General features: G+C 66.2%; 1 protein-coding gene across 2 annotated transcripts; it reads right to left on the reverse strand.

The window, feature by feature from the left end:
• Positions 1–2,021: 2,021 nt before the first annotated feature.
• Positions 2,022–11,812, reverse strand: HCN3 (hyperpolarization activated cyclic nucleotide gated potassium channel 3). Of its 2 annotated transcripts, none has more exons than XM_050327832.1 (8): positions 11,478–11,812; positions 8,462–8,891; positions 8,147–8,308; positions 7,481–7,699; positions 6,969–7,115; positions 6,629–6,869; positions 5,877–6,041; positions 2,022–5,396 (listed from the first exon to the last, which is right to left on the reverse strand). In XM_050327832.1, exons 1-8 carry the CDS (start codon positions 11,810–11,812, stop codon positions 4,252–4,254), a joined length of 2,844 nt encoding a protein of 947 aa, XP_050183789.1. In that variant the 3' UTR covers positions 2,022–4,251. The 2 variants fall into 2 exon arrangements, with proteins under 2 accessions (XP_050183789.1, XP_050183790.1); XM_050327833.1 differs by having other exon boundaries at positions 8,462–8,727; positions 11,478–11,594.
• Between the last annotated feature and the right edge of the window lie 501 nt (positions 11,813–12,313).

Consider the following 12,313-nt stretch of genomic DNA (forward strand, 5'->3'; position numbering starts at 1 on the left):
CCATTGGTCCGTTTCATCGTGCGAGGATGAGCCCAAGCGGGGTGAGCCAATAGGAGCGCTGCGGGGGCGGGACCGACGCAGGTGATTGGTGGAGAGGGGGAATGGAGAGAGAGCCCGGCTGGAGCGCGGGGGCGGGGAGGGGCGGGGACAATCGGCTGAGGGGCGGGGCCGATGGGCCTATGGGCGGGGTTAAGACGATGGGCGTGTCTTCATGGGCGGGGCCAAACGGATCCCTGGCAGGTGAATTTGGGGGTGCACCTGGAGGGGACAGGTGGCAGGTGTGTGCTGGGGCTGGGGGGTGAGAGCTGGGGGAGTGGGGTACCCTACAGTTATAGGATCCATACCTATGGTGTGGGGTGCCCTACAGTTATAGGGTGCGGTGCAGTTATAGGGTGCATACCCTATGGTGTGGGGTGCCCTACAGTTATAGGGTGCCGTGCAGTTATAGGATCCATACGCTATGGTGTGGGGTGCAGCACAGGTGTGGGTTCTGTGCAGGTGGAGTGCACCACACACCTGTATGAGCAGGCGAGACCTCGGGTGCCGGGGGGGGTCCCCGCAGGCGTGACCTGGGTGGGCACACGCAGTGGCCCCTTCCCCTGCCGCTGCCCGCAGCTCCTGCCCCGGCCCCCGCCCTACAGATTGGCGTCCGCCCCGAATCCCCCCGAATCCCCTAATCCCGGCTCACCCGAGTTAATTAATCCCTCCGTGGCGCCCGCTAATCCCCCTCCCCGCCGCCGGGGACGCGGTGGCTCGGGGCGGTGTCACCGGCCCCCAGGGACGGGCGTCCTTGGGGACCGAGCACCGGGGCCGGCATGAGAGCTCTGTCCATCACCCCCGGGGCTCTGTCCGTACCCCCGGGCTCTGTCCGTACCCCCGGGGCTCTGCCGTGCCCCGGGACGCCGGTCCCTTCCCCGCTGCCTCAGCCCATGGGGCGTGGGACACAGGCTGGATGGAATAGCCCTGGAATAGTAACAGGACATGGGATGCTGGCTGGAATTCATTTCCAGGGAATGGTCTTTCGGCCCTCGGCAGCCCCGCGGAGCAGCTCGGGGCCGGGCAGCCCCCGAGCCCCCTTGATCGGGCTGGCTGCGGGGTAATCTGAAATAATCAAATTAGAGAGAAACCGCTAATCAGCGCTGAGCTCATCGTGTGCCACCGAGCCTAATTGCTGGGGGGGATAGAGGGGGGCACGTTGGGGCTGCCAGCAGCGCCCTGCGGGCAGGGACTGCCCCGGGGATGTGGGGCTGCCGTGGGGAGAGTCGGTGGGGCACGGGGTGGGGGGGTGGCACCCGTGTCCTGCCTGTGACTGCGTCCTGCCTGCACCAGCATCCTGCCTGTGCTCTGCCTGACTCCCTGCCTGTGCTCTGCCTGACTCCTGCCTTCACCCTGCCTGCACCTGGGCTTTGCCTGCATCCTGCCTATGCCTGTGTCCTACCTTCACCCTGCCTGCACCTGTGTTCTGCTTGCACCCTCGTCCTTCCTGCACCTCCATCCTTCCTGAGCCCTGCCTGCACCCACATCCTGCCTGTCCCCTGCCTGTGCCACGCTGGGGGTGTGGGCAGGGCGCACCTGAGACCCGAGCCCCGCACCAGGTGAGCAGCAGAGCAAAGAGGGCGCCGCGGCTCCCCGGCCCACCTTGCACCGTGTGACCTTCGTTTAATCACGTTAATGCCTCGAGTCTGCTCTGCAATCAAACCTGCCCCTCCCCCGTCCCCCCCGTTAATAAAGGGAAGGGAGATGGAAGGGGAAAATAACCAAAGATTAAACATTAATCTCTCCGGGGCCGAAAGTGATCGGGGTGGGCGGGAGGAGGACTTGTTGCCTTTGGGCTGCTGCTGTGCCTCCCGGGCCTGTGGGGCCGGGGAGAGGCCCCTCGAAGGGCTCCCGAGGATGTCCTGGCTGCTCCCGGCTCTGCAGAGGGTCAGGAGGCTCCCTGTCCCATCCCATCCCATCCCATCCCATCCCCCAGGCAGGGCGCTGGGGGACCCCAGGCAGTGCAGAAAGAGGCTCCCCGCAAGAACAGCTCAGAATCTCTCTTTATTATTTAAATCCATTATGTACAACGACCAAAAAATAAAAAAAACCTGCTTTTAAATCCTCTGCGATATGAAAACTACAAGCTCTGTACATGGACTGCCGTGAGTGCAAGAGTGGAGGGTCATGGTCTTTGGTGGCTAAACTCGCGCACGGCCGGCACCCCCCGGCCCCTCCAGCCCCCTCCTTGTGCCTCCCCACCGGGACGAGGTGACAGGAGCGCGGGGTGGCTCCGGCTGCCAGCGCGGGGAGGGTGCACCAGTGGCTCGGCCGCTGGGAGTGGAGCCGCTCCCGGTGCCACCCGGGCCGGCCCGTGTGCTCTGCAGGGGGACACCAGGATGACCACTAAGACATCGACATCACGCAGTGTGGACACAGCCCGGGGACGCTGGACACGCGGCCCAGCTGCAGACCCCTGCCCGAGGGGCTGCCGGACCACGGGGGTGCAGTGGGGACGTGGGGGTGGGCGGGGAAAGGGAGTTGAAGTCCATGGGAAAAAAAAAAAAGGCAGTGCTGGGCATCCCCTCTTGGCAGACGCCGCCGGGATTCCCGGTGGGCTCCCGGAGCAGCCCTGCGCTCCGGGCTGCTCCCGACAACCAAAACACGACGGGGGAGAACTGAAGACCTCAACTTCGGTAAGGTACCACGGGGGACACACGAGCTCGCCCGCTGTGCCGGGGGTCCGGCGGGCCCCTCCCAGGGGCAGCCGAGCCCCGAAGCACCACACAAGCCATGGCTCCTGACTCCGGGAGTGGGAAGCAGCTGGCACAGCGTGGCAGGGTCGGAGGGGACACTACTCTAACCAGGACTGAACACGGTTTGGCCCAAAGCGACACTGTAAGCAGAGCTCGGCTGCTCGGCAGAGCCACGGCTCGAACACACATTGCAGACTACTGGCTCTGGAGGGGCGGCGTGGGGCGGCTGTGGGGACCCCGAGGAGGGGGTGACCCCACAGCCCCGCCTGTCCCCCGGGCGCTGCCCGGGGTTGGCATCTCTTGGCGACAGCCTTTCACTCGCTGCGGTGCTGGTGGCTGACATCTCCAGGCAGCCTGGAAACGGGACCGCAGGGCAGGGCACGGGGAGCAGAGCCCGGGCTGAGCAGCATCCTGGAGCCGCAGAGGGGTCTCCCCAGTGACCCTCTGAGCATTCTCCTGAAGCCACAGCAGGATCCCCCCGGGCTGACCCTCTGAACATCCTCCTGGAGCCACAGAGGGGTCTTCCCCAGACTGACGCTCTGAAAATCCTACTGGAGCCACAGGCAATGGGGTTCCCCCGGTGTGACCCTCTGAGCATCACCCTGGAGCCACAGAGGGGTCCCCTCGGGCTGACCCTCTGAGCACCTTCCTGGAGCCACAGGCAGTGGGGTCCCCCCAGGCTGGCCCCAGGCCACAGTGCCCGGGTGTGGGACCTGTTTGGCAGCACATCCCAACCTTGCAGGGACTCAGCACCTCCGAGACAAGATGCTCCCCCAAGCCGGGGAGAGGGACTGGGGGGCCGCTCAGTGGAGACCCCTCTGCCCCCAGCTTTGCTGCTTGGCACTCCTCACACCAGGGGAGCCCTGCCCAGGACCCCCCAGCTCCTGGCACCTGCCCCCAGGTCTTGGGGAGGGGGGACCTGGTCGCTGCTGGCCCTGCCCCCCCACATTCTGCCTGCCCGGGGAGCCCCTGCCACGGTCTCCATCCCCCTCCGCCCACCCCGGCAGTGGACCTGGGGGGCTGCCTCTCCCTCCTCCCCCATAAAGCAAAGCAAAGCTCTCTGGGGATCGAGGAGGGCGTGGGGTGGCCTCTGCTGCGACAGAGGACAAGCTGGAGGAGCCGCCAGCGCCAACCCCACCCCGAGGACGGGCCCTGGGATGCGCGGGCACAGCGTGGGGGGCCCGGTCCCCAAGGGGCAGTTGTGGGGAGCTGAACTCCCCAGAGAGGCCAGAACTGGGGCGAGGGCTCTGTCCTGTCCTGTGCCTTCAGGACGAGGGCAGGACTCAGGACAGATGGTCATGAAAAAGCCCGGGCAGGGTCCCCCCCTCGGGGCAGTCAGTAGAGCCCCCTCCTCACCCAGCTGGGCCAGCTCTGGGGCTGCCCCATGCCCATCCTTGCCCTGCCCCCGTGCCCCAAACAGCCTTTCCAAGGCCCCGGGTGCCGCCTCTCAGCTCACCTTTCCCCCGGCACGGCTCGGGGCGCCCGGGTCCCTCCTGCCTGCGCTCGGTGCCGCCGGGACTCACATGTTGGACGGGAGTTTGGGCTTCCCCGTTTCCACCTCGGGGCTGAAGGCCACGGAGCCCTTGCGGGAGGGACCTGCTGCCTGCCTGGACGTGGAGACCGGGGACTGCGGGGTGGAGGCTCCCGGCGCGGGGCGGGCGGGCTGAGCCAGCGATCCTGAAGGCATCTGCTGCGGGTGTGAGGGCTGGGCTGGGACCCCCGGGCACGGCTTGGCGAGGAGTCCGGCCACCGAGGGGGAGGACCTGCGGGCCAGGTTCCCCGCGGATTTCCTGCCCTGCTTCAAGGAGCTCCCCTCGGCTTGCTGGGCCACTTTGTTGGGGAGGGAGGGCTGGGAGGCGGAGAGCAGCCGGACATCCTGCGTGAGCCGCCCCACCGGCAGGCCCTGGATGCTCCTGTGCTTCACCAGCTGCTGGGGCTGCATCAGGAGGGAGATGTGGGAGCCGGTGGCTCGGGACAGGCTGTAGTGGAGCGTTCTCCCCGGCGGCAGCGCCTGCTCCGAGCTTGGGGACGCCGCCCCCGCCGCCTGCTGCAGCAGCGAGGTGGACACCGAGGCGCCGCGGGACCTGGAGAGCTGGGGCTGGGAGCCGCCCGGAGGCTGCTTGGCCCCCGCCGGCATCTCCCCCCTCTGCGCTGCTCGTGGCACGGGCTGCGCCCCATGGCTTGGTCTCTGGGCCCCGCTCTCCAGCGGCGCCTGGGACTGGACCATGGGGGAGGAGGGTGAGCCGGCCGCGGGCGTCTGGAGGTGGGACTGCGCCCCGGACGGCGAGCTCACGGAGGAGGGCCGGGAGCCGCCCAGGCTGGGCTGGGAGCGGCGCACGGGCTTGGCGAGCAGGGTGGCGTCGGGTGAGAGCGGGCTGGAGATGGAGGAGGGCGGCAGGAAGATGTGGGCCTGCAGGCTGTGCTGGTGGGTCAGGGCGATGGCCACGTTGGTGGTGGCGGCCGCCGTCTGCAGGGGAGCGTGCACCAGCGGCTCCCAGATCACCGGCTTCCCGCTCAGCTCCCGGCCCATCGCCATCTGCTGCAGGTCCTGGATGTTGTGGGCCATGTCCTGGTCGTGCTTCACGATCTGCTGGATCATCTCGGTGTTCATGGGGCCCGAGCTGTGCTCGGCTCGCTTGCGGAGCAAGATGGAATTCTTCTTCCCTGGGGGGAGGGCAGGAGCGTCACCAACCCTGCTCTCGGGGACACTGCGGAGGGCAGGGTGGCAGCAGGGAAGGGCAGTAAAGACGGGTGTGCCAGGGCAAGCAAGACCCTGGGGAGGGTCTGGGCTGGGACAGAGGAAGCAGCAGGGACAAAACGCGGGAGTCCTGGCTCCAAAGGCTCCAGAATGGGGACTGGGGTCCTGCCTGTCCTCCACAGCCAAGGAGGGATGAGGACAAGCAGCTGGCCAGCACCAGACAGTGCAAATATGGGGGGGTGACGGTTCCCCTGGGAAACCAGTCCTGTAGCACTGCCTTGGAGGAGAGAGGGATCCTGGGGGCAGGCTCCTTGCCTGTGTGTTTCCCCCATCCTCACTGCTGGGCACTGGGTGCTGTGATCCACAGGGTCTGGGGTACCGTCACCCGCAGGGCCGGGGTGATGTGGCCCCCGGGAGTGGGCACAGAGGGCTCAGTCTCTCCTCACCTATGCGGTCCAGGCGGTCCATGGCCACTGTCTCGAAGGCCCTGCGCATCATGGGGTACTCCTCCAGCACCTCGTTGAAGTTGTCCACGGACAGGGAGTAGAGGCGGCAGTAGGTGTCGGCCCTCACGCTGGCCGTGCGCCTGCCCCGGGTCAGCAGGCAGATCTCTGCAGGGACACGGGGCTCGGGGTCAGGGTGACACCGCCATCCACCCCTTTCCCAGCAGGTAGAGTGGGAACAGGACTGCCTGGCACCCCAACACCCTGCACAGAGTGGAGCAGGGCTCGGGAGGAGGGACAGACCCCAGAGCCTGGACAGCCACAGCTGTACCCATGGCCAGGAACGGCCTTTTCCTCTCTCCCCAGTCCAGGTAGACACAGGCCTGGCTGCTGTGGTGTCCTGGCCTATTTTCCTCTCAGACTTGTGCCTATAACCTATAAACTGTCTCAGACGTTCTGATTCAAATCCCCTCTCCTCCCCGGTGGTGGGGTGGTAGATGCCCCCTCTGCCCCAGATCTCAGCACTCCAACTGCCCCTCTGATCCCATCTGCTGAGCAAGGTACCCCAGGAGAACATGGGGGGTGTCCTTCTGCGCCCCAGAGCCTGGGGTGAGGTGGTGCCAAGCCTTTGGCACTGGGCAACAGGAGGACGGGGAGGCAGAAACATCAGCGATGCCCCAATTTCTTCTCCCCCTTCCCCCCCTCGGGCGGCTCTCACCCCCCTCAGCTCTCCAGGCCCCCCAGGCCAGCCTCACCCCCGAAGTAGGAGCCATCAGACAGCTTTGTCTCCTTGTTGCCCTTGGTGAGGATGCTGACCACCCCGTGCTGGATGAAGTACATCTTCTTGCCCACAGTGCCCTCGCGGATGATGAAGTCCCCGGGCTGGAAGACCTCGAAGCGCAGCTTGGTCAGCATGGCAGTCACAAAGTTGGGGTCGGCGTTGGCAAACAGGGGCATGTTGGCCACCAGGTTGCGGCAGTTGAAGTTGATGATCTCCTGTGGGGTGAGGGAGCAGGGATGTCACCCAGCCTGGCCCCAGCGAGTATCGGCCCCTCCTCCCCCTGGGGTCACCCATCCCAGGGTGGCTGCCCCCACCTCTTTGAGGGGCTCACTGAGCTCCCCCAGGATGTTCTCCTCGTCAAACATCTTGCCCTGGTAGCGGTGCTCGTAGTACTCGTGGATCCGCTGGCGCGTGTCCCCGGGCAGCTTGTGGAAGGACATGTACTGCTCCACTTGCTTGTACTGTGTGGAGACAAGGGGGAGGCACACAGGGATGAGTTGGGATCCTCTGCATGGCCAGACAGTGCATCCGCTCTCCTCGGTGGTGAGAAGTGAGGGCTCACCCCTGCTCCAGGGCCCCATCCCAAAAGGCCACCTCCGGGGCAGAATGCAGGGCGTCCCAGGGGCTTCCCAGGGCAGAGACCAGGATGGGGGGGCTCACCATGTCAGGGTGCAAATCCAAGCATGATGAATGGGGTGCCTCTACCCCAGTGGGCAGCCTGAGGTCCCTCCCCACACCCCCAGGGTGAGTGGCAAGGGCAGAGGTGCCGGAGCCAGACCCACTCGAGCCAGGGCTCTCCCCACAGTTCTCCCCCCACCCCGCTGACCTTCTCCTGGTACTGGCGGCGGGAGGAGTCCAGGGACTGGATGAGGGCGGTGGCGTGGCCGATGAACATGGCGTAGCAGGTGGCCCCCACGATCATGCTGAGCATGGTGAGCCAGACGTCGGTCATGCCCTCGGGCGCCTGCTGCCCGTAGCCGATGCAGAGCATGTGGCTCATGGCCTTGAACAGGGCGTGCGAGTACTGCTTCCCCCACGAGTCGTTCTGCGGGCGAGGGACAGGCTGTGGGATGGAGCTGAGGGGTTGAACCTCCCCATCAGTCCCCCCTCCCTAAGCTGGGGAGTTGAGAACCCTGGTGAGTAAAGGGTTGCTGGAATGTGTCCAGGACTAAAAGGTCAAGCTCTGCTCCAGGAGGAGGCACTGGGCTGGTGCAAAGCCCTGAGGTGGCACCAGCTCCTGCTCTGGGGAGGAGGTAGGAGTCCCACTGCCCTGTCCTCTCCCTGAGGGATTCTCTGACTCCAGTAAGGTGGGCTGAGATGGGAAGTTGAGGCAAGGATTCCCTGTGCCCCATCTCACTGCTGTGAGCAGAGAGATGCTGCTCAGCAGCACAGAGCTCCAGGCAGCTCCAGCCTTGGAGCAGGAGATGTGTAACCAAATCCTCTCCCTCCCGTGGCAGATCCTGTCTGGAATCACCCCTGCACAGGCACTCACCACCATGTGGTTCTTGGAGACCCAGCAGTCCTCGGGGAAGTCCTGCAGCATGGGCACCAGGAATTGGAGGCAGCCGTCCCAGTGGCACAGCAGCAGCATCATGCCAATGAGGTTGAAGATCCTCACCACGGCGCTGGCCAGGTCGTACGTCATGTGGAAGATCTGGGGGACAGGCAGGGGTGGAGCTGCAGGGAAACTCTTCTCCTAGAACAGTCCTTGGAGCCCCCTCTGCCCTCCAGCCAGCCAGACCACACAGCCAGGGACCTCTGAGCTGTCCTGAAACCCCAACCAGGGTGACCCCCGAGGGGTTCTCACCTCCTCCCACTGGTGGATGTAGCGGATGAGGCGCGAGAGGCGCAGCAGGCGCAGCAGGCTCAGGATCTTGGTGAAGCGGACGATGCGCAGGGCCCGCGCTGTCTTGTAGACGTCAGAGTCCACCTGGGTCTCCAGGTCGACGATGAGGAAGATGTAGTCGACAGGGATGGAGGAGATGAAGTCGACCAGGAACCAGCTCTTCAGGTACTTCATTTTGATGGTGTGGGGGTCGAGGACGATCTCCGTGTTGTCCTCCACCACGATGCCTGTCCGGAAGTTCAGCACCAGGTCAGCCAAGAAGAAAGTGTCCGAGAGCACGTTGAAAACGATCCAGGGAGGGGTGTTCTCATCCTTGAAGAAGGTGATGCCCACGGGCAGGATGATCAAGTTCCCCACCATCAGGAGCAGCATGATGAGGTCCCAGTAAAACCTGCAGGGTGGGGACGCGGGGGACGGAGCGGGGCGGGGATGGAGCAGGGACAGGCAGGACACAGGCAGGGTTAGACAGCAAAACCAGGCTCAAAGTTGGAGTCCAGCAGAGCACGAGAGGCAGGTGCTGAGGACACACGTGCCTGCCCACACACATGAGTAAGACCCTGCTGCTTGGCTGGGACAGATGTGAGTAAACGTGTGCGGAGAGGAGCGATTCGGCACCGGGCCAGGGGTCCGGGGTTGCAAACGTCACCTCCTGTGTGTGTGGGAGTGGGGGGCTGGAGCTCGAGGGGCTTGGCTGTCACTCCCATCTCCTGGTGGCGTGACAGCGCACGCACACGTGTGCCCCCCAGCCCAAACTTGACGTGTGCCCCGTGGAGAACTCGGGGAGAACGTGGGCTTTGCTCCCTGGAGCTCCCTGTCATCCGCCAGCTCCCCGCCACCACCCAGGCTGGCTTAGCAGGATTTGGGATAAGCTTTGCTGGTTATGCAAACCCAGCCGAGCTCCTGGGGCGGCCGAGGGACTCGGGGAGGCTGTTGGGGTGAGCCAGGCTGCAGCCAAGCAAGGATGGACAATGCCAATAGCAGGGGAAGGTGGGAGGAATGTCTGTCTCCAAAGGAGCTGCCGGTGCACACTGGGCAGGAGCTGCACAGCCCCGGGCCTGCAGCACCCCTCATCCACCTCCTTTTGCTGAGACTCGATGAGCTCAGAGGCTTTGGAGGAAAAGCCAAGATATTCCAGGAGCAGCTGGTTATGTCAGGACATCCAGCATCCCCGTTCATATGCAAATGCCCCTGGGATGTTTTCATTCTTCAGGCAGACACATAACAGCCTTTCTCCACCAGGCTCGTGATTCCTGGGATCCCAGCTCAGAGCCTTCCCCGGGCCCCTGGGAAAGCAAGTCCAGCTCCCATCTGGAGGTGCCCCCATTAGCCCCAGCCCTGGCTGTGGGTATAGACCCGAATCTCCAAAGGTGACCTCAGGACAACTCTTAGTGCTGGTGGATCCAAACCAGCCCTGGCAGGTGATGGAAATCTCCGGGTGTTTCCCACCCTGCACCCACCCTGGGACACGGATACCAGGATCTCTGCAGGTGAGGGAAGGGAGAGGAGGGGAAGTCGTGATGCCACAAGACACTCCTTCAGTTGAGAGAGCACCAAAACCTGGCAGGGAGCAGGGGACACCCCAGGGCTGGGAGCCACCCACGGGTCAGGAGAGACCCCAGAGCCAGGAGTCACCCCAAGGTCAGGAGCCACCCCAGGGCCAGGAGCGACCCCAGGGTTGAGGAGCCCACCTCAAGGTCAGGAGCCATCCCAGGATCAGGAGCCTCTCACAAATTAACACCTTCTTGCCATGTCCAGGGTTTGCTGGGTCAGGTGAGGAGACACCAGCCAAGGCAGGGAGGGGCTGAGCAATTGCCTCCTCACCTCCACACTCTGCCCCAAGAAACACCTCATCCTGAGCAGGGAAACTGTCCCCACAGTGTCCGAACCTGCCCAGAGCTCTCGAGTCAGATTTAGGCTTAAGCTCTTTAGGACAGGCCCTGCCCTTCACTCGGTGTCAGGCCGAGCGCTCGGGGCCCTGATCTCCACGGCCTTTGTGTATCCCCATAATGTGATAAACACCGGTGTAATCCCCCTGGCTGTCTACCTGCCAGCTCCCCTCATGGCACTGCTTGCACAAGCAGCTCCTGGCCAAGCTCAGCCTCACAAACTTTGGGATGGCTTCTCTGGGAAAAGGGCTCTCGGGGCTGGCAGCCCTGGGTGTTGTGCTGGGCCAGCGTGGCCAGGGCCCAGCAATGAGGGGAGATGGCTACAGGTGCTGTGGACCTGTCGTGGGGTGCCAGCCCCACTCCGAGGTGCCCCCCAGGCTGGGGACATCATCCGTGTCACAGCCTGCTGCGGGGAGATGACTGCCTGGCATCTTCATCCCCCATGGAGAAAGCCCACCCTATATGACTCAACATCCCCGTGACACCCAGTTCCTCCCACATCATCCATCCCCGCGCTCCCGCGGTGATCCCGGTGACACCGCGAGCCAGGCCCGGCTCCTCGCCGGGTGCCCAGCCCTGCTCCAGCCGCGGGATTTCATGTCCCGGAGTGTGGGGGGAGGGAGGTGGCGGCTGCTCACCAAATTAAAAACAGCACCGAGAAGGGCGGGGGGAGCTGCCGGGGCCGAGGCACAGCCGGGCAGCCCTTGCGTCCGCCTCCGCACGCCCGGGGCCGGGTCAGCGGAGCTCCGGGGCTCGGCGGGGCTGTTGCTGCCCGCGGGGCACCGGGAACGCCGGGGGGTGGATGAGGCAGAACAGAGTTGTCCGTGCGGGCGGGATAACCGGGGACGGGGAAAGGGCTGGGACAGCGCGGCCCGGGGCTCCGGGGACAGGCAGCCGTCTCCCTGGAGGGGTGCGGAGCCCCGGCCACCGGCACTTGTTGCCCCGACGGCGGCCGGGCTGCGCTCAGCACCACGGACAGCGGCGGGCACCGGGCGGAGCCGGAGCGGGCACCGGGGCGCGGGGGGGATCGGTGCCGGTGCCGCTGCCGGTCGCTGGCGGGGGGTCGCGGTGGGCGGCCCGGGGGTCCCCACCTGAAGTCGCTGTAGGGGTGGATGATCCAGGTGCCCGCCGACTTCACCCGCTGCCGTTCGATCTCCACGGCCCGGTGGCTGCCGAACATGCGCAGCGAGAACTTGTTCACGGCGGGCTGCAGCATCGCCCCGAGCTGCCGCTGCACGAACGTGCCGCCCGTCGCCGCCGCCGCCTCGCCCTCCGCCACGATCTGCTCCGTCGCCGCCGCCGTCGCCGCCGGCGAGGCCGGGGCCGCGCCCGCTGCCCCCGCGGGCGCCCCCGCCGCCTCCCCGTCCGGCACCGGCGGCTTCTCCCGCGGCTCGGGGCTCCTCCGCCGTGGCGCCGCCGCCTCCATCCCGCCGCCGCCGCCGCCGCCGCGCCTCACGTTTCCTTCAAACGCCCTTGCCCGGGCGCCCTGCCCCTGCCCGCCGCCCCGCCGCACATGCCCGGCCCCGGGGCGGGCGGGCGGGCGCTCCGCTGGCCGCCCGCGGCCGCTCGGTCACGCCGGGGCGGGTTTGTCGCTCCGCCGGGAGCCCGCCTGTTGCGCGCGGCGCGGGCGCGGGCGCGGCGGCGGCACCGGGAGCGGGGGCGGGGAGGAGCCGGCGGCGGCGGCAGCACCGGGAGCGGCGGCGCGGGGAGCGGCGAGGCCCGGGCGGCACCACCGGGAGCGGCGGCGGCGCCGGGACCCCGCGGCGGGCGGGGCGGGGCGGGGTTGGGAGGGCGGGGCTTCGCCGTAAAGACCACGCCCACTATGGTATAGCCCCGCCCCGTTACGGGCTGATGAGACCGGGAGGGGCGTGGTTTCGGTGAAATGGGCGGGGCCATATTTCACACAGCCATATATGGCGAGCAAAGG

Source organism: Myiozetetes cayanensis, unplaced genomic scaffold (assembly GCF_022539395.1).
Source record: "Myiozetetes cayanensis isolate MyiCay16 unplaced genomic scaffold, myiCay2020 scf35, whole genome shotgun sequence".
In the NCBI taxonomy this organism is placed as follows: Eukaryota; Metazoa; Chordata; class Aves; order Passeriformes; family Tyrannidae; genus Myiozetetes; species Myiozetetes cayanensis.